The sequence below is a fragment of the Eleginops maclovinus genome, chromosome 16 (assembly GCF_036324505.1).
Source record: "Eleginops maclovinus isolate JMC-PN-2008 ecotype Puerto Natales chromosome 16, JC_Emac_rtc_rv5, whole genome shotgun sequence".
Classification (NCBI taxonomy): domain Eukaryota; kingdom Metazoa; phylum Chordata; class Actinopteri; order Perciformes; family Eleginopidae; genus Eleginops; species Eleginops maclovinus.
In genome coordinates, this window is record NC_086364.1 from 651,431 (window position 1) to 674,034 (window position 22,604).

Consider the following 22,604-nt stretch of genomic DNA (forward strand, 5'->3'; position numbering starts at 1 on the left):
CAATTATGCGAGCTCACTGTAGAACTCTACTTGATGTATCCATTTGAAGCCGGGGCTGGGACTGACAGCCTTCTGTGAGACGTTGGATGAGTATAGGAAAATGAAAGAAAAGACTAATTTTGTTGGCCGTTTAATATTAATTAACCCCATTATTCGAACCCGCAGCCAGAAAAAGGTTTTCAGCACTGGCGGGAATATCTCAGGAAGAGCGAGCTTAAGTTTCACTTTCAATTGCACGATATAGCCCAGCGCCACACCTTCATCATTCTTTTTTTTTGTAGGCTGACCATGGAGGCCAATCACTGGAGGTGTAGGCAGTGTACTGGGGCCCTCTGGCTAGTTTCTGACAGAAAATGAGAATGGCAAAACTAACCTTCTTTACATAAAAGAGCAATGGCTTTTTTTTTGTTGCAAATATTGTAGATACATGTTGATTTTGAAATATTTTCTTTTTCCCCCATGGTCAGCAAGACTTGAAAGAACTATTCTGTGATGTCTAGAGACGTGTAGACTACTTTTCACTGTGGGATATGAATACATTTCTGAGTGATAACATTTCCATCTTGTTTTTTCTTTTGTACTTATGGTCTCATTACTATTTGTACATCCATGTCACATCCCTGTAGCCTATATATGCTGATAGCTTAGCTTGTTGTGTATAAAACATGTATATTACTTGATTATGCAGCACAGGGGTCATGTGTTAATAGCATTTTTACCCAAAAAAGACCAGGTGAGCCAAACATATGAAAAAAGGGTTCAGACCACAGTTTATTGAGCTCCATGTGGCATTAATATCTGTATCTATCTTTTTAACCTGCTAAAGGCACCTGCAAATGATCTGAAAGTCCAAACCATTGGAAAGAAATACGCTCGCTGAATGCTGGACCAACATGACCTCACTAGGTCTGTCTCTTTTGGTCAGAAAAAGGTTTGGCTGTGTATCCGGACTGTAGCCTGGGGCAGGTTCCTCACCTGGGTTTCAAATATATCTTAAATTCCTGAGGAACAAGGCACATCCTTCTTGTTATTTCATCATGATAGAGGGATTCGCTTACCGCCCTCAGTTCGGTACAGTTCAGAGCCATCCGCTTCTCCCTCAGCAGCAGCAGGCTCTACATCTGTCTCTCCACCGCTATCTGGACTGCACCGCATCGAGAGCAAGATATTTCAAAGGGTTATAAACAGTGCAACAAATTCCAAGTCACCCTTAAAAAATGTTCCCACAAAGAAAAAAAAGAAATGCTGCACATTTTCAAACTAAAGCTGAACTCGAACATGGAAAACAAAACAATGCACATATCAGCAAACCGATATGTTAAATTAGGACTTCTTTAACCACAAAGTCAACAATAATGGCAAACATTAGTGCTTGTTACAGCAGACCTCAGCACTACACTTTTACAGTGAATAACCATGCTGCCTTTTCAGGTTTCTAAAAACCAAAATATATTTCGGGGGAATTAATTTCATCCCTCAAATAGGTTCAGTGATTTTACCGTAATACCTCAGTAAAATGTCACTTAAACAGCCTGGTCTTAGGTTTTTCTAAGAAAAGCCTGCCATTAAAAGAATCCTAAAAATATCAAAATAATATAAAATAACTCTCAATCACTGTGGTTTATCTATGGAACTTATTTCAATGTTTTCTAGATTTAGGTCCCGTTTTCAATGCTACATCTGACACTCAATGCCATAGTTGGACATGAGAGAACTAGGCAATTAAAAGTAAAGCATGTCCTCCGCCTTTTCCAAATGCTGTTCCAGAAGTCTGCAGCTGAAGGTGTGCAGTACATGAGGCAGCTGTATTTGTATCCCGCCCTTCAGACTGACCTCGGGGTGACGGTGGTCAGGGCCACCACTTCAGGCGTCAGCGGCTCGTCGTCCAGCGTCTGGGACGTGCAGAGCATGTCGTTGGCGCTGCTGTTGCCCGACACTAACGCCGCCGCGGCCTCATCTGCCTCATCCATCTCCCCCTCGGGGTTGGGGGCGCCTGGTTGGTCGGGCGATGGAGTTTCTGGGTCTGTGGGGGTCTTGGCTGGGATGTCACCAGGCTGAGACAAAGCTGAACTGCAATGAAGAATTGTACAGAATATGACAACGTGCAGCCCGGAGTGACCCCTGGAGGTCCTGGTCTACTAAGATAACATCTTAGCCCTTAAATGTGTCGCCTATCCTGGGAGACACAGCCATTTGGCCATGTGTTAATAGGTGTAATACTGTGTCATTACAATGTAATAGGGGTTGTTCATTTATAATAGGGGTGTAAGGCCAGTGTGATATGCGTATGATATAGGTGTAATAACGCAGTACTATAGATGAGAGTAACACATGCCTCAAACCAGGGCAAAATAACAGCCACGCCCACTTTTTGGGGGAAACATTCGCTGTCATTTGAATGGCGGTAAATACAGATTCTGAAGTTTTCGGCAATGACATCAAACAAATTCAGATAACCGCGCTTTTTTCTATCTACAATAAGCCCTATTATGATGGTCAGACAGACAAATTACAAAAAAATGTCAATGGGGATGGATGATCTGTGTCGATTTAGAGATTAATTAAAATAAATAGGGGATGGATGTCCGGTGGGTCTGCCGGTGAACCAGTGGCAGGCAGCAGGCTGACACTGAAACTGTGATTTCTGAATTACATCCTTTCTTTTACTCCTTTTTCTGTAGAGGAAGTAAAGCAACCGTAACTCTGTTGTTTGAGGTGCAATATACGACTCAGCAGCTTTAAGTCATTACAAACTATTATTTTCCGCTTCGCTCTGATGCAGTATTTTCACCAGAAAGTGGGAGGGGCCGTACTTTCGCCAGGGAGTGTCATACGTGTTTCTCTCATAGTTCCCTATTGATTTAAATTAAACTATAAATTGACAGATTATTGATCTCCAATTACATTTTTAATAGTTTGCCTGTCTGACCATCATAATTGGACTTTTTGTAGATAAAAATGGCGCCGTAATCTTGATTTTTTGACGTGATTGCAGAAAACTTCAGAATCTGTATTGACCGCAATTCAAATGACAGCGAATGCTTTCTCCCAAAAGTAGGCGAGCCGTAATTTCGCCAGGAAGTGGAGTAGGTGTTACTCTCATCTATGGGTGCAATAAGGAAGTAATATGGGTGTCATACAGGTGGCTGTAATAGGACTGTTTTAATGTGTAATATGGGTGTAATTACATTGTAATATCGGTGTAATGAAGACAATACCAATCAATATGTAATTTAAAGGTAAACAACATGGTTCTTATATTAACACGTTTTTTGTCAATTAGTAAAAATAAAATGTTAATCAAGTTAATCACAAAACAATCTGTGATTAAGCATGATTTATCACAGATTTAAAAAACTAGTATCTCTTGTAAACGTGGTCCACAAAATATTTATGGTAGGGGGTTTGGGTTGAACTAGGTTTCCAGATTTTTCGTGAGCCTTACTGCTGACATACTTTCCTGTTTTCTGAAGTGCAGAGGGACAGGTGGTGTCTCGTACCTGTACATGGACTCCCCTAGCGGCCGACTGGTGTCGAAGCAGTCTGGGAGGATGATGATGTAATCCTCTGAGGAGGTAGAGGAGGACCGGCTCCTCCTCCCCTCTCTCTTCTCCTCTCCTTCTTTCTCCTTCCCCTCCTCCGACCCCTTCTCTCTCTCCTTCACCCTGGACTCCATGTCGGCCTCCGCAGCTTCGGCTATTTTGGGGTCAACCGAACTGATCAGTCACAGACCATGTGATCAAAAAACTAAAGACAGCTTGGACTTACAGGACCAAAACCACAGGGTGGCTACGAGGGGGGCATCCTTTAAAATCCATCCATGATTCACTGAGAAGGCATTTCTGGGACTTTTTTTGAGTGAGGGGATCTTTAAGGATGACAACCAGTGTTGTCATCCTTAAAGATCCCCCTACTCACTTTAAGTTGAGGCTGAAAACATTTATTTCTACAGCTGCTAACCCAGAAATTATTTAACTAGTTTTGTCTTCTCTCTGAACTATTGTGTGTTAATGTTGATGTAAAGCACTTGAATTGCCTCTGTGTCTGAAAATGTGCTATATAAATAAACGCACCCTACCTTCCCTTAGTTGAGTAAATGTACTTTAGTTACTTTCCACCACTGATTATAACTTATAGCTACAGATGATTTGCAAGTATTTTAGATTTTAGATCGAGTCCACACTTCTGCAATGAACGTTTACTTTCACTAATGCTACCTTACACTTCTACCTGCTACACGTATTCTACTTTAAAAAATAAATAATGTTATTGTACTTATTGCTGATGAGTACTTTTGTACATTTTAATTTGTGTCATTTCTATCTCTTATATTTCTTGCATGCCTCTTAATTAATATTTGCCTCTTCACTTTTGCTGTAACAAGGTAAACTATTATACTGCTGAACAAAACATGGAAGTACCATAAACGTTTTCTGTCAAATAACTTATTATCTTACTTAAACTTATTTTAACATCCTTTTGTTCAGAGAATCCTTCACGTCCCCTCTGTTGGACTAATGAAGACACTGCTAATTGAAATCCTGAAGTGTTGTGATATGATGTCAGGTGGAGTTTACCTGTGGCTGTGTGCTCCTGCAGGGTGGAGGCCCGGGCAGGGCAAGGAGCGGGGTCGGTGCAGAGCTCGGTCCTGGAGCCGGTGCCACAACCAGGGGAGCAGGCAGCGAGGCTTTGATAGGGGGAGGGAGGGAAGCCTTCAGTGTGGCGGGGGCTATGAGGTTAGAGGTGCTGGGGCTGCAGTCTTCGCTCTCCTCTGTCCTCATTGCTTTACTCTTCACACAAGAGGAGGAGGAGGAGGAGGAGGAGGAGGAGGAAGAGGAGGAGGAGGAGCCGCCCTGAGCAGCAGGACGCACCACTGGGGGCAAACAGGAAGTCCACTGTTAGATCCTGAACTGTGATACTTCTCTTATTTACAAGCAAACACATAGAACGATTTCCAAATGTAATTTATATATAATATAATAAATAATGTCCTCATATACAATATTTTTTATATATATACAAAATATTAAATAAAATGTATACACATGAGTTTATATTACATGTTTGGACAAACTAAGTCAATAAACAAGAAGTATAAAAGAATAGGTTGATACATTGATTGTTTTTTCACTGCTCTTACTTTGATAAAAAATATGAAATAAAAGACTGGAAGGAAATCTGAGGACAAATTAAAAGCAAGCTTCAGATGAGTCGCCCCAGCTGACTGACCTTTACCGGTCCCCTGGCGGGGCCCTCTCAGAAGGGCGTGGTCTGGGGCCTCCTCAAGGGTCATTGAGCGAATCACAGTCTCACAAACAAACTGAGTCCCGCTGATGTCATCCTCCCCTTCCTCCTGAGCCGGGACTCCTCCCCCCTCTGCTCCGGATCCCGCCCCATGAGGGACATCTGAGTCACAGGAAGTTGGACAAATGTTATTTGGGCATTTTAGCATCCATTTGAAAAAAAAGCATTTATTCTGGGGTGAAAGGATGCCCTCAATGACTTAATTTCATCTGTTTATTTTCTGCATCGCTCCATAAAATACAGACAGACAATGGAGTCTTTAACCTGGAAAGTGTTTTCGGGTCCTGTAGTTTCAAAGTCAAGAGTTTTTTGGTTAGACTCCTGTGAATATAACCTAACATTTTGCTCTACAACATAAAATGAATCTGTAAATACCCCACTGGTGAATGTCTGAAGCTTTTACTTGTCCTAAAAACAGCAGTTGCTAACAACTGACTAAATAGGACTGCTAACATTAGCAGCCTTTAGCTTAGTGGTGTTGACGTGAATTTGCCTTCTGTTGATTGGATTTAAATTGCACTTTAAATATTATGAAAATGGTGTAAATATGAGGAGATTATACTGCTGAACAAAACACCTACTATAAACATTTGTTTGTCAAATAACTTATTCTCTGCAACATTCTAAAATCCAATGGAAAACCACCTGTGCTTTTGTTCAGAGAGCCTTTCACTGCACCACAGTATTACTGTGGTCTATGTAAAGCTTTAGGCTAGGCCACTAGCATCAAGACAATAACTAAATTATATGATTTGTATTCGTAAAATTGCTTCAGTACATCACTTCTACAACTTATTTTTAACTTTGGCCAGTTGCTAGAGTACTGGACTCCAAAGAGAATTGATAACCATAGATAGCGCTTGGTGATGTTTCTGAAATCAGTCTGTTGTTTCATGACCAAGCAGATGTTGGTCAGGGGATATTTGTCTTTTTCTTTGCGTTAACAATAAGTAATTATGTTCATTTGGACAGTTCACATACATTTAAAGCTCTGAATGTGTTGCTCAATGATCCACCAAGAACCTTGAACAAATATGAATATCAGTATCCTCATCCTCCTAGACATCTCTGCAGCTTCCGACACCATCTCCCATACAATACTGCTCAACCGCCTATCCAGTTACCTTGGCCTAACTAGTACAGCTTTATCCTGGTTACACTCATACCTCTCCAACAGGTCAGTTTGTCACCATCAGGAACTCTAGCTCTCCTCCAGCCTCAGTCAACCAAGGCATGCCACAAGGCTCAGTGCTTGTCCCTCTTCTCTTTACCATCTACATGCTTACTTGGTCATATCATCTGCCAACATGGTCTCAATTTTCATTCCTATGCCGACGACACCCAATTCTAAATCAGCACCCACCCATTGACTCAGCTCCCTCCCCTTTCACTAGTCAACTGCTTCTGCGACATTAAAACCTGGATGTCTAATAACCTCAAACTCAACAGCAACAAGACCAAGCTCATAGTTGTGGCCCCGAAAGCACTACTCTGGAAGGTTGGAGATCTCCTCCCTAGTTGTTGCTGGATGCACCATCCACCCTTTCTCTGACGCTCGCAACCTTGATGTTATTCTGGAGTCCACCATCTCATTCAGATCCCACATCTGGTCCATTACAAAATCTGCCCTCTCCCACCTTTAAATCATATCCAGACTACAGCCCTGACTCCCCAAGCAGAGACCCTAATGCACGCCTTCATCCCCGCAGTCTGGACTACTGCGATGGAGTCCTGTTCAGGGCAACCAACACCGCCCTGGACCGACTCCAGGACAAGCAGGACTCTGCTGCTAGGGTTCTCACCCACACTAAGCCCTAGCAGCACATCACCCCTACCCTCCGTCTCAGTCAAGTACCGCATCCTCTACAAACTCCTCCCCCTCACCTACAAATCCCTCCATGCATAAGTCCCTTCATACCTGATCGACCTCCTGCACACCTACACCCCGACCCCTCCTGACAGCTGTGGTCTTCTGATACAGGTCTGTACCCTCCGCACCAAACAGAGCTTTCAGCGTTGCAGCGACCACTCTCTGGAACTCCCTCCACCTTGTAATCAGGACTGCTGACATCTGTTTGTCAAGGTTTTCAGCCTCTGTAACTCCGTCCTCTACATTTTCCTGACCAGCCTTTGTTTACTTCTGTTTTTTATACTCTTATTTTCTTGTCCGTGTTGTGTGACTGTTTCCCTTTTAGTCCCCCACCCCCAGGGCCCCTCATGCTTTTGTAAAGCGTCCTTTGGTTTTTGAAAGGTGCTTTGTAAATCCAAGTAATTATTATTATGATGATGAATAGAAAACTCCTTTACCCATAATGCTATTGATGACTTCCGTCTCTTCGTGGATGAGACCCAGAGAGGGACTGCTTTTGTCCTGCAGGTGGCCATCTTGAGGCAGAGGGGACATGCATGGGGTCATGTCTGAACGGATAAAAGACATCAGAGACTGAAGTCTGTTCATCAGCCAGGCACCGGCAGTGTAGCACTGATTTATTACCATTCATAATCACAGTAAGAGCTTCAGCCAAAAACACTATATATACACATCAGTAGAGGATTGCGTTTGTTTTGACCACGACGATATATGTCTGTATAGTTGATTCAAACAGTATTAATATCAGCTTTCAACACACTTCTTTGACCAAACACCAACCAGTGGACACACATGAAGTCCTCTTACCAGCGGGCGTGTTGTTGGGGACACTCTCCAGCTCCTGCACGATGTTGATGTCCAACAGCTCGAAAGACAGCAGATCCTGAGAGACCAGCAACAACAGAGAGCTAGTCAAACACCCTGAGCTGCATTATGGGAAATGTAGGAGGCAGAGTTTTAGGAGTTTGACCTACAGTGTACTACATATAAAAAGTCAGGATTCCAGCCTTTTGTGAGTGTGACAGACCACAGATCACTGGACCTTTAAGTCATTTATCAAGTCAGATTCTTCAATGTGAGAATGTGTTAGCTTTTGTCAAATTCTACTTTTTGTACAATTGTTTCTAAGCAAAAACATCCTCCATTTTCTGCTACTTGCACTTCTACCCCTTTACGACGGAGAGGTAAATGCCCTGCAGTATTCAAAGCCATTCAAACTAGCTGCACCTTTACCAGCTCTGAGAACACTTTAATGATCAATCATTATAAAACATATCAGAGATATTATTCTGAAATGGACCAATCAAACAATGACTACTTTTACTGTCGCTACTTTAAGTACATTTAGATGAGAGTACTTTCTACTTTCACTGGAGGAACATTTAGAATGCAGGACTGACAGAGTATTCCTACACTCTGGTACTTCTACTTTACTCAAGTACAAGATCTGAGTACTTCTACTTTTACTCAAGTACAAGATCTGAGTACTTCTACTTTTACTCAAGTACAAGATCTGAGTACTTTTACTTTTACTCAAGTACAAGATCTGAGTACTTCTACCACCTCTGCCCCAGGGTATTTTAGGTAGTTAACATTATTTCTACCCAGCTTCATCAATTAAATTATCCTGAAAGGGAACATTCTACATAATGAGTATTAGATTTTTGGCACTTTAAGTCTATTTAACTGAAAATACATCAGTGCTTTTACTTGATTAAAAAGCAGAATGCAGGACTTGTACTTGGACTGGCTGCATCACCGCCTGGTATGGCAGTTGCACCGCCCTCAACTGTAAGACTCTACAGAGGGTGGTGAAAACTGCTCAGCACATCACCAGGATGGAGCTGCCATCCATGGAGGACCTCTACACCCAGCGGTGTAGGAAGAAGGCCGGTAGGATATTAAAGGACCCCCATCACCCCAGCAAGACTCTGATCTGTCTGCTGCCGTCTGGCAGATGGTACCGCAGCATCCGGACCAAGACCACCAGACTCAGAGACAGTTTTATACCACAGGCTATAAGACTGCTGAACTCCTGAGCTGTGTGAATGTCTACTCACATCTGTTTATAATACACATATCTATATATTATACATATCTGCCATATACATCTGTTATACGTAATATATGCATCTGTCCATACCTCCTCATTCAACAGTGTAAAGTATATGCTGTGCATATGACCAATAAAACCTTGAAACCTTGAAACCTACTACAGTATTACTACACTGTGCTCAGAATACTTTTCCCTTCTCAGTGTGTGTTAAATATGAGACAAGAATTAGAATGAGGGCCTGTGGTAATGATTTTGAGGAATATGCATTATTAAAAATCTACTAAACAATACATTTCATTTTCACGGAGGCAGGTGTTGTTACTTGAGCAGTGAGCAGGTCCACAGAGGGGATGTAGTACTCCTCTTGGTCCACGGACATCAACGGTTGCTCCGGAGCGGCACAGGCCTTTCCATCCTTCACCACCGGGTTCTTACCCTGCAGAGAAAGTGATATTGTACACACCCTTATGTGCAGTGTGTGTATCTATACACCACTGTGCATTTCTGTTTCGTATCCATGCATCTACTCATCTCCGACAGTCTTATCAGAATCCTGTTTCCATTGGTTGTACCTGCGGCGTGACGCAGGGTGACACCAGGATCCCGTCAGCCATCATGGGGGCCGGGGCCAGAGGGTCCACCACGATGCTGCACCACACCCTGGGGCCAAACTGCTCTCCGCCGTGGGCCAGACGCCAGTGGGAGGTGTAGGAGCCCTCCACCCCGGGGGCACACAGCGCTACGCTCACGATACCAACCTGCACACACACACAGCAGGAATATGCTTACCACATAAAGAACATGTGTGTGGGGTACAGCAATGTTTATTTGTAAAATGCAAACCCTCACCTGTCCTGGCTGGAGGAACGGGACGGACACTTCTCTCCAACGATCCCCAGAACCCACTGCCAGGTTTCCCCACATGAACTTCAGCTGAGGGAAGCAGAACCAGCAGAATGTGATCAGAGTCAGAAATGAGTTGTTCAATGTTACTGCATAGCAGAGAGTGCAGATAAATGTTTTTAAATGTAATTTTATAATGTGTTTCTGTTACATTATATCTTAATGCTTTTAATGTTTATTTTTGAAAAGCATTTTGAATTTCCTTGTGTTGAGATGTGATATATATATATAAATATATATAAAGTAGACTAACCTGATAAGTAGACTAACCTGATGAGGCATAATAATACAAATCTAAAACGTATACATCCACGGAAGAAAAGAGAAGTGAACATATAAAGTAATGCTCCCTGATCAAAGGTAGTTCATGTATCCTGTAGTATATTTGTTAAAGCTCTATCAATCAAATAAAAAGTTATTCATGGTTTCCAGACATTGCCCGTAGATTTGGGACTACTTTAACCCGCTTTTTGAGCAGCTTAACTGGTTATCATTATCTTATATTTACTCATTGCATATACAAAAAGGTTTTTAAAATCGAATTGGCAGATCCGAGTCCTTTCATTCTCCCCAGATGACGAACCCATAACCAGGGTTTTTCTCGAAAATATAGCATGAGGGCGGTCAAAAGTAAGGCCCCGCCCACTTTCTGGTGAAAATCCTGCATTAGAGCGAAGCGGGAACCAATATTTCGTTCATGTCTTAAAGCTGCTGAGTCACCTTGGTATCGGCACTCCAGCTGATTGTCCCAGTGTTCCTCATCTTCCAGTACTTGATGAACTTGGTCCCTGGGCGTAGTCTGGTTCCATCTGGAAGGTTCTCATCCAGAAAAGTGGCCGTCATGGTTGGAACCACCAGGGGACAAGGACGCTTTGGACGCCTGGGAAAGAAATAAAGTCCTCATCTTGATACAAAAGTTCAGACCAGGTTTGATCACATCCAAGTTGTTGAAATAAACCTATTGTTGATGTAGTTGTAACATGCATCTGCCATAGAGTTCAGCACTGCTGCGCTCCATCATCACAATATGATCGGTGTTTAATACGAGAAATTCACGTTTGGTTTTATGACATAGTATACGTTGGGAATGTCTGAAACTTATATGTGTTAAGAAGAAGAAGACATGCTTTATTAAACTTTATTCTTGCTCAAGTGACCAGGAGGTGAACTGCTACCACACGCCGTATTTTGGTCCGATCAGGACGTGAACCGGCGACCCATACGAATCTAACATCATCTGCCTTTAGCTTAGCAATGTGGACATGAAGTCATGTGACCGTCATGTAATCTGTTTACAGCATTATGTTACATTCCACTTATGTGTTTGCTAGCCCACTAGTGACTCAATACGAAGATATGCTTTTATTGATAGTATAAACTATTTAAATAGCAAATTAAATATGTTTTAAATTATTTAAGCTTCTGCACAATGTTCTACAAATAGAAAAAATCCCTGGTTCGTGAAATGTTTGAGAACATTTTGATTTGGGTCTTTTTTTTGTATCTTACTCGGGGCTGTTGTGCTGAGTGGCTCGAGGCTGCAGCAGGACGGGGGAGGAGTTTCCCTCGCGGTGTGAGGAGCTCCACTGTATGCCCCGCCTCTCCATCCTCAGCTGTTTCCGGATCTCTTTGACCTCAGCCTTCAGCAGGCGCTTCTCCGCTTTCAGACGTTGCTTTTCCGCCTTTCGGAAACTGCGGTCCCCTCGCCTGTAGAACCTGAGAGGGGCACCAGGGTTTGAGCCTCTAGGAAAATGGCTCCTATAAATCCTAAGATGTGCAATAATTAAAACCCTCTTGCAAATTGTCCCCCATATATCTTGGACGTGATGAATACCATTAGCAGGTTTTTTCTGTTGATCCAGTAATATTTATTTTGGTGAATGAATCAACAAACAAAATGAGGGTTGCAGTCAAGTAGTTTTGTTTGATGGAAAGGCTTCTTACCTAGTGAAATGTTTGAATCATATTCCTAAGTCCTGATGAACTCTGCTTCACATGCAAAGCCAAAAATAAACAAACCCTTAAACCAAATAACTGGATACTGCTGTTATCCTGTGAACATGTCAGAGCTCCAAAAGCTCTATCTGTGACCCCAGGGACAGATGAGAGGTTTGTTTTTGGAGCAGAGTTGGATTTTAAACGCTCCATTTAGCGCTCCCCTAAAGGCCTGGGACAAATTCAGATAGTAATAAATTAACAGATTCTAGAATAGAATCTGTGGCTGGCTCTGAATATGATCCACAATAAATGTGTAGTGTTAAATGCATGAGTAATAATAATCAAATCATATTAATACAAGTCCTTTCAAAACTGTAAGTGCACTCATTAAAGGGGCCCTATTCTGCTGATGTTCAGGTGTATATCAGTATGTAGTGTCTCTACTTTAAAGAGTCCTCTCCTGCTGATGTTCAGGTGTATATCAGTATATAGTATCTGTACTTTAAAGAGTCCTCTCCTGCTGATGTTCAGGTGTATATAGTGTCTGTACTTTAAAGAGTCCTCTCCTGCTGATGTTCAGGTGTATATCAGTATTTAGGTCTCTACTTTAAAGAGTCCTCTCCTGCTGATGTTCAGGTGTATATCAGTATATAGTGTCTGTACTTTAAAGAGTCCTCTCTTGCTGATGTTCAGGTGTATATCAGTATGTAGTGTCTCTACTTTAAAGAGTCCTCTCTTGCTGATGTTCAGGTGTATATCAGTATGTAGTGTCTCTACTTTAAAGAGTCCTCTCCTGCTGATGTCCAGGTGTATATCAGTATATAGTGTCTCTACTTTAAAGAGTCCTCTCCTGCTGATGTTCAGGTGTATATCAGTATGTAGTGTCTCTACTTTAAAGAGTCCTCTCCTGCTGATGTTCAGGTGTATATTAGTATGTAGTGTCTCTACTTTAAAGAGTCCTCTCCTGCTGATGTTCAGGTGTATATCAGTATGTAGTGTCTCTACTTTAAAGAGTCCTCTCCTGCTGATGTTCAGGTGTATATCAGTATGTAGTTTCTCTACTTTAAAGAGTCCTCTCCTGCTGATGTTCATGTGTATATCAGTATGTAGCATCTCTACTTTAAAGAGTCCTCTCCTGCTGATGTTCAGGTGTATATCAGTATGTAGTGTCTCTACTTTAAAGAGTCCTCTCCTGCTGATGTTCAGGTGTATATCAGTATGTAGTGTCTCTACTTTAAAGAGTCCTCTCCTGCTGATGTTCAGGTGTATATCAGTATGTAGTGTCTCTACTTTAAAGAGTCCTCTCCTGCTGATGTTCAGGTGTATATCAGTATTTAGGTCTCTACTTTAAAGAGTCCTCCCCTGCTGATGTTCAGGTGTATATCAGTATATAGCGTCTGTACTTTAAAGAGTCCTCTCCTGCTGATGTTCAGGTGTATATCAGTATGTAGTGCCTCTACTTTAAAGAGTCCTCTCCTGCTGATGTTCAGGTGTATATCAGTATGTAGTGTCTCTACTTTAAAGAGTCCTCTCCTGCTGATGTTCAGGTGTATATCAGTATGTAGTGTCTGTACTTTAAAGAGTCCTCTCCTGCTGATGTTCAGGTGTATATCAGTATGTAGTGTCTCTCCTGGGACATGTCTCCATGCTTTAATGTTCAAAAAGCTCTTTATGTTTCTCATACTGCCTGTGCTGCAGCACCTCTTTTCACCCTCTGTCTGAAACCAGAGCCCAATCTGCACTGATTGGTTAGCTGGCCGGCTGTGTTTTGATTGGCTAACTGCTTAGAGATGTCCCGCCCCTTGGTCTATCACAAACAATGTGTTGGAGCCTTTTCAGACCATTTACATGCACCAAAACCTATATAACAGCCTACAGGGAAGGGGAAACCCAAAAATCAGAATAGGGCCTCTTTTAGTGATTGTTTGTTATGGTGCAGAAAGAATAACCTGTAAATGATAGTATAGCGACTATTGTTAATTTAGAGGTGGAGTCAAGATCCACATTTCAAAAATATTATTATCACAAGCACAAACGCTACAGCGCAGTTTTGTTAATGGAACATAAAAAAGAAATAAAAATTGTGTCAAAGAAACACATACAAACCATTCAAAGTAAATAGTCCAAAGTTAAATATAAGAAAACATCTGAAATAGAACAAGATTAGATTGAATAGTTAATATAATTAATTTAATCATATTTATGTATTTATTTCCTTTTTATCATCATTTTCAGGTCACAACTATAATTGATAAAACATATCAATATTGTCCTTCAGCCTTCAGTCATTTCTGTGGACAATAGAGAGGTGTGTAAGGACTCACTCCCATGTAAACATGATTATTTACATTAAGCTTTTTTTCCCATTGTGTCAAAGCTGGATAATCCAGGGTCTGTTAAACAGCCAGCTGGCTTTTCTAAGATATCTAAAACCCTGAAAATCCAACAAGAGTGCGCTGCCCTACCTGCTGTGGTCCGGAGCGGGAGATCCGTGTTCTGGGATGGACAGAGGAGTCCGGGCTCTCACCAGGTTGTGACTGGGATCATGAGCGAAGCTGCAGGGCTCGCACAGAGTACACGACGTACACACACTGAACACAGAGGACAGAGAGATGAAGGGGGGGGGGGAGAAAGGAAAGGGAAAGAGAGAAGGGGGATTTTGGGTAACAAGCTGACCTCTGTTGAGTGTTCAGGTAAACAGAAACTGAATCATGAGTCTAAGTTTCAGATATCAAGGAAAGGAAGCACTTGTGTTGGGTCTACACTGTGTTGCCACGCCTCTCTTCTTCCTTCCAAGGTCTATATGTGGCATTATTATCTTTACCATTTTAGAATAAACCTCACCAAGACTTAGAACACTGGGAACAATGACAACATGTAAAACTAAAACTATTAGTTGGGCAGTACCATCGTAAAAATAGTAACCAAAAAGTTCTGTATCTCCTTTGTTCATATGCAATATAATGAACAACTGTCAGAAGCTTGAGGTTAAAGGAATAGTTCATCATTTCAGAGACATGTGCTTTCATCCTGAGCGTGAGATGATAGCTAGATATTTTGTTGGACAATGCGAATAACTTTAAGCTATTAAAATATAAACATGTGGTTAATATACCCCAGAATCCCACAAATAAACAGAGGAGACATGTTTGCCATCAATTGATAAAGTATTAATATTAATCCTGCTAATTGTGCAATTAACCCAACATATGCAGGACAGCATCCGGCAGTTTTTGTGTGCTGGAGAGCCCTACTACACATTTCTAACATTAAACTGTGGGATACTCAACATTTAACACTGCTGGAAGCTAGACTATAGTGCAGTAACACTGAGCTGCTGTCAGCACGTACCTGCACTGGTAGCCTCCCCCGGTGGTCTGCCCACGGCAGGAGGAGCAGGGAGGGGTGGAGGAGGATGGAGCTCCGGGCAGAGTGGAGGAGGAGACCTCAGGGACCTGCTGGGCCTCCGCTCCTCCTGCAGCCTCCCCTCTACCTCCCCCACCTCCTACTCCTCCTCCCAGGGGCTTGTGGATGCAGCACTGTCCGGAGAACTCACGGCAGATCTTCTCCACCGCCTCACGCACCACCTGGTCCTTAAACTGGAGAGAATGGAGGAGAGCTGAGCTATTGTGCTTCTGTTTAATCTGACCTCTGACATGTGCTCCATCAGGTTGTTCCTACCTTCTCCATGTACGAGGTGAACCAGGCTGGAGGGGTCTTGTCTTCTTCTTTGGTTCCCTTCACTTCCTTCAGGATCATCTGATCAGCAGGAGAAATTAAATCTATTGGATGACTCACAAACACCTTTAGCACATTATTGACATTTAACCTGCAGCCTTTATTCAGTAGATACCATTTACGCTTGAAACAGTGGTGTTAATATGTGGGGATTATCCTGCAGAACGAAACATAAACAATAAATGTTTGTTTTCTACAGATTTGAGGTGAGTTATTATCAACAAACTGCCATGTATGAAAAAAAAGTATCTCTTTTCAAATAGATAACCAAAAAACTCTATATTTAACTGTATTAAGTGTTGTTACATAAAGACTTAAAGCTGATTGTATTGGAATGTTTCTGTATTACGACTTATCCACATCTCAAACTCAATTTCTACTTTACAGCGATGTCACACTCTCTCTCGTCCAGAGGCTTGTAAATTGAACTGACAAAATGTATGAATCTGTGAATAGAAATATTTAAGTCTAAATCTTGAAGTCTCTGGCAGTGCAGAGCCAAACAAAGTCAGGCACTGGGTTTGTCATGAGAGCTGTGATGTAGTGATGCCCCTGTTAGCTATAGTTGAAGTCCAGTGATGTCATTGGGACCTGAAGAGGAACTCTATTTGTAGTAGAACTGTTGTAATGTCATTGTGTGGTAGAGGTAAAATGTCATAAAAGCAGAATTCACATGATTAGCAGTAAAAGCTACCCTCGGCATCACGTACCGCTCAAATTTGTCGCAGAGTGCTATGCTCAAAGTTCTAATTATTTAAACTTTGACCTGGTTACTGCTGACCTTTCGACGCGCAACCAATCAGATGACAAAAACCTAAAACGTTCTATTAGTTTATTCCACAAAATGTATATTAAAGATTAGTATAGAGTATTATATTTTACATTCTGTTTAATCTTATTGGAGCAGAAGTGGCTCAGTCTGTAGGGACTTGGCTTTGGGACCTAAGGGTTGCCGGTTCACGTCCCGATCGGCCCAAAAATACACGGAGTGGACTGGTAGCTGGAGAGGTGCCAGTTCACCTCTTGGGCCACTGTTGATGTGTCCTTGAGCAAGTCACCAGACCTGCAACTGCTCCCAGGCACTGGCTATGACTGGCTGCCTCTCCCCTCTGGACCTCTCCAAAATGCATGTGTTCACATGTGTGTATTTGTACTGTGTCTTGTATAACAAAAAATGCATCTATATACTTGTACTGAAACTGAATTTCCCACTTGGGGGGAAAAATAAAGGTTAAATTATTCTATTTTAAATTGATATTGCATCTTTATTCCTGCATTTTCACCTGTTGTGTATATGATAATGTAGTTTGCATTATAAGTAGGGCTGTCAGTTAAACGCGTTATTAACGGCTTTAACGCACCTTCCTTTTAACGGAACTATTTTTTTAACACGCGTTAACGCGTGTGCGTTCTGTGTCCCTCGGCCCGCTCCGTATTTTAAGAAAATATCATGAAACCATGGTAACGTTGTGGATCACAGCAGAGACACACTACAAATGGAGAAAGAAAAGTCACTTTTGAATCGAAAGTTGAGCTATAAAGACTCGAAAAGAAATAGTAATACAGTGGGGAGAACAAGTATTTGATACACTGCAGATTTTGCAGGTTTTCCCACTTACAAAGCATGTAGGGGTCTGTAATTTTTATCATAGGTACACTTCAACTGTGAGAGATAGAATCTAAAACTAAAATCCAGAAAATCACATTGTATGATTTTAAATAATTAATTTGCATTTTATTGCATGACATAAGTATTTGATACATCAGAAAAACAGAACTTAATATTTGGTACAGAAACCTTTGTTTGCAATTACAGAGATCAGACGTTTCCTGTACTTCTTGACCAGGTTTGCACACACTGCAGCAGGGATTTTGGCCCACTCCTCCATCCAGATCTTCTCCAGATCCTTCAGGTTTCGGGGCTGTCGCTGGGCAATACGGACTTTCAGCTCCCTCCAAAGATTTTCTATTGGGTTCAGGTCTGGAGACTGGCTAGGCCACTCCAGGACCTTGAGATGCTTCTTACGGAGCCACTCCTTAGTTGCCCTGGCGGTGTGTTTCGGGTCGTTGTCATGCTGGAAGACCCAGCCACGACCCATCTTCCATGCTCTTACTGAGGGAAGGAGGTTGTTGGCCAAGATCTCGCAATACATGGCCCCATCCATCCTCCCCTCAATACGGTGCAGTCGTCCTGTCCCCTTTGCAGAAAAGCATCCCCAAAGAACGATGTTTCCACCTCCATGCTTCACGGTTGGGATGGTGTTCTTGGGGTTGTACTCATCCTTGTTCTTCCTCCAAACACGGCGAGTGGAGTTTAGACCAAAAAGCTCCATTTTTGTCTCATCAGACCACATGACCTTCTCCCATTCCTCCTCTGGATCATCCAGATAGTCATTGGCAAACTTCAGACGGGCCAGGACATGCACTGGCTTGAGCAGGGGGACCTTGCGGGCGCTGCAGGATTTTAATCCATGACGGCGTAGTGTGTTACTAATGGTTTTCTTTGAGACTGTGGTCCCAGCTCTCTTCAGGTCATTGACCAGGTCCTGCCGTGTAGTTTTGGGCTGATCCCTCACCTTCCTCATGATCATTGATGCCCCACGAGGTGAGATCTTGCATGGAGCCCCAGACCAAGGGAGATTGACCGTCATCTTGAACTTCTTCCATTTTCTAATAACTGCGCCAACAGTTGTTGCCTTCTCACCAAACTGCTTTCCTATTGTCCTGTAGCCCATCCCAGCCTTGTGCAGGTCTACAATTTTATCCCTGTTGTCCTTACACAGCTCTCTGGTCTTGGCCATTGTGGAGAGGTTGGAGTCTGTTTGATTGAGTGTGTGGACAGGTCTCTTTTATACAGGTAACAAGTTCAAACAGGTGCAGTTAATACAGGTAATGAGTGGAGAGCAGGAGGGCTTCTTAAAGAAACACTAACAGGTCTGTGAGAGCCGGAATTCTTACTGGTTGGTAGGTGATCAAATACTTATGTCATTCAATAAAATGCAAATTAATTATTTAAAATCATACAATGTGATTTTCTGGATTTTTGTTTTAGATTCCGTCGCTCACAGTTGAAGAGTACTTCCTCTACATGCTTTGTAAGTGGGAAAACCTGCAAAATTGGCAGTGTATCAAATACTTGTTCTCCCCACTGTATGTACGTGCTGCAAAGTGAATTAAGTTTCCTCCAGAGTACGCCGAGTTTGAAATATCACTCGCTGACCAAGCATAGCGCTGATTCAGAGACCCCACAGAGGACAACATAATAGCTAAATGGTGGCTACAGACTGTAGGTCAGTGAACACTGTGCAGAATGAGGCTCTGCTAGAGTCAAAACGACCTTCTTAGGAGCCTTGGAGAGCCGCCTCTGTAAAAAAGATTCATAACTTCCGTCGCAGATTGTTGCAATAACAAAGATGTTTACTGTCTTGAATAAATATAATTACATTATTTATAATTAATAATAATTATAACATAATAACTTGTAATAAATAAACATTAATTATTTATAATAAATAAACATTATTTATTTATTATAAACATAATTTACTATTAATTATAAAGCAATCATATTTATCCACCTACAAAAACTTGAAAAATATCCTTTTTAAGGAACATTTAGAACAGATAAATAATGTGCGATTAATTGCGATTAACTATTTTAATAGTCTGACAGCCCTAATTATAAGTAATCTAACGGTAAAAATGAATCAATTCCAGTGAGTGTCAGCTGAGGGATTTTAACTGCTCTGATGGAACGCCCAGTGTCCAGTGTGAGCGGCTGTGTGGGGGGGTCTCACCATGCCCTGCTCTGGCACCGCAGCCTGCACTTTGCGGCTGACCACCTGGGTCAGAGCGGGGCAGTGCTGGGGGGGTCTGAAGCCCCTCTTGGGCTCCGTGTTGCTGGTCTTGGTGGTAGGGACCCTCGCCGGCTGGCCTCGAGTCTCGTACACGTTCATGTGGAGCCGGTTCCCCTGCCTCGCTGCACTCTGGGAAACATAAACACGGGTTAGTCTTCCCTGCTGACATACAGTACTTATTGGATCAATTTCTCACCTAAGCTGTCTTAGTTCTGAAACAAGAAAACACGTTGCTAAAGCAATCTCCTGGAGCATTAGCACCTTTGGAGACAGCAAACTAAGGAACAATCAGTCAGAAATAAAGATATTAGCTGACCAATGTCAATATGATATAACAAGGGCTATTTGGCACACGGTGCAGGAATTACCGATAAAACCCGGAAATGAGTTAGCATGTTAGCACTTGCTACTAATAACTTCGTCTCCTAAATGTTGGAAAAGGTCAACAAAAGCTGAAGAGATTTTCACTTTTTGTTTTACCACATAAAATATGTCAGTAAATACCCCACAGATGAAAGTCTGAAGCTTCTATGTGTCAGAAAAACGGTGGTTCAACAAGTGTCTTAACTAGACTACCTTATGTCATCATGGGGGAACATTAGCCACCTTTAGCTCAGTGGTAGTTATAGGCTAACATTAGCTTTTTACTTCTGGATATTGCATTTACGCTACAAAAATCATAAAGTGGTGTTAATATATGGAGGTTATCCAGCTGAACAAGATATGTAAGTATCCTTAACTTGTTTGCCACAGATTATTCTCTGCAACAAAAATTACTTTTTGTCAAAGGAACCCATGCTGTTCCTTTGACAAAAACTTAATGCAGGGGTGCCCATACTACGGCCTGGGGGCCAACTGCGGTCCTTTGTCCATTTCCAATCGGCCCTCAGCCAATTAAGAAAGTATTATGGAATATGGCCTTATATTGCACTTCTTAAATATATACGTAAACATACATTTCACAGTATTCATTTGTTAATAAGCCTGATGTCAAATACATTCAGTCAATTCAAGTTGAAAACATTCTCTAACAAATCTTAGGCCAACAACTTATTTCCAGAACAAGTTTGAAATAGACTCTTCATATTTCCCCTTATCAGCAATCTGAGGCTTCTGTTTTAAGGAATGAGCTGCCAACAAAATAAATGAAACCCAAGGAGAGCTGTGATTGTCTTAAAGTATATTCAAGTATCAAGCATCATTTACCTACATTTTTTCTACTAACTTATCATTTTACTTATGAGGCAATATACCTCACCTCTAGTGACAAGCCCAGCCATCATATATTTTTTCTGTATGTGGCCAACAGTTTGAAAACCCTGCCCCAACAGCATACCTACACAGCTATTTAATCTCTCTATTTCTCTGCAGTGTTCTGAAACCGAAATCAGACCTCTCTGTTTGAAGCATCATTCAACAAACACTTCAAAACCTGAGAATTGAACATTCCCTGTTTCCATTATTACATCCACTATACCAACCATTAGTTTACCTAGCTTCTTTTAGCACATGTGCTGCATGGATGTAGACGATTTGTCAAGTGGAGAATTTGTAAAGGACCTCTTAATTTGGATTGAAAATAACCAAACCAAGTGGCAGATAATGAATGGTCATATTGTATACATGAAACAGCTCAGACGTAATGTACAGCACTTCTTAGGTTCCCATCATTGAATAGCAATTGAACTTGAAATGGGCTTACCTTCAATGCCTCCTCATAGTCGGCTGGAATAAATACAGGAACATTTATGAACACACATTCTGTATGCAACACAAGTTAATATCTCATAGATTGTTTTGTTTGTTTGCTTACCCTGGCTGTTGATGGACACCTGGAAGAAGAAAGGGGGAGATTCTCTGAGTCAATATGTGAGGTTCAGGTTCAGTTTGTGATTGGTTTAGTGATGTAGTTTCAGGAGTTAACATTCCACCAATTGTATTGATATGAAGATTATTACCTCCTTTGGGGAAAAAACTACTACAACAGTTATATTATGTCTTTTTCAAGTGTGAGAAAATACCCTAACGAGGGCAATACTGTCGCGCTGATCTTGTATATAAGATATATCAATTCTGGTGATGGCAAGATGGCGCCGCGGATGTAAACAACCACACAACTTTTGGGTTATGTAAAACAAAGCTGTCTCTGCCCTTTGTTGCTCTACTTGACACCATCTTCATATTTCTGGAGTCATTATACAGTTTTTGACCAACAGAAATATTGTTTTCTGGCATCACTTTAATATTTTTCGGAGAAAATCTGCATTTTGGTAAGAGAGCGCAGCGCCTCTGTTGCCTGGTTTAGACAAAACCCTGCCCTAATGATGTCAAACCATAGACAACCATAGACACTGGAAAGACACATAGAAACTGGACTTAAAGAATTTAAATGAACAGGAAACAGTATTTTTTGCTCAGTAATCTCAGTCTCTGTTGCAGCAGTTCTGACGGGTATTTTCTCTTTCTACAATTACAAATGTGTTGTATGTACATTACTATTTTCTTTGAGGTCCCCTTCAAAAGTACTGTTAAGTAAGGCTGCACAATGAATCAGAAGTAACTCAAATATTAGACAGAACAGAAGAGGTGTTAACTCAACACACTGACAGAGGTTAGCTCTGAAGCTAGCTAGCACAGGAGCTATTAACAAGGTTTTAGTGTATGGAGAATAAACATTTTATATACATATTTTACAAGGGCTTGGTAAAATAATACTGAGCCCAAAACATTTGAAAAAGAAAGAAATAACTCTAAAAGTTTTCTTCAGATCTATTTGACATGCGTTTTTGACAGTTACATAACATGAGCGATGTAGCATATTTAATGTACATTTTCCTACTTAAGTGTGCTTTCATACTGAGTGTATTAAATACATATTTCTTAGTTATAATACATGATGTTCTGTTTCTTGTTCAGAATAAAGAATAATAAGAGCTTA

At 41.6% G+C, this 22,604-nt stretch overlaps 1 protein-coding gene across 1 annotated transcript in view; it reads right to left on the reverse strand.

Moving 5' to 3' along the window:
• Positions 1–22,604, reverse strand: part of nbr1b (NBR1 autophagy cargo receptor b) — a 39,789-nt gene that overhangs the window by 11,437 nt on the left and 5,748 nt on the right. Inside the window, 19 exon segments of the mRNA XM_063904442.1 lie at positions 1,059–1,144; positions 1,834–2,070; positions 3,501–3,696; positions 4,578–4,608; positions 4,611–4,873; positions 5,230–5,406; positions 7,612–7,722; positions 7,982–8,057; positions 9,553–9,666; positions 9,803–9,988; positions 10,080–10,163; positions 10,854–11,013; positions 11,643–11,849; positions 14,537–14,662; positions 15,423–15,670; positions 15,753–15,830; positions 19,607–19,795; positions 21,369–21,391; positions 21,480–21,498. Of these exon segments, the coding sequence (XP_063760512.1) occupies positions 1,059–1,144; positions 1,834–2,070; positions 3,501–3,696; positions 4,578–4,608; positions 4,611–4,873; positions 5,230–5,406; positions 7,612–7,722; positions 7,982–8,057; positions 9,553–9,666; positions 9,803–9,988; positions 10,080–10,163; positions 10,854–11,013; positions 11,643–11,849; positions 14,537–14,662; positions 15,423–15,670; positions 15,753–15,830; positions 19,607–19,795; positions 21,369–21,391; positions 21,480–21,498 (2,611 nt within the window).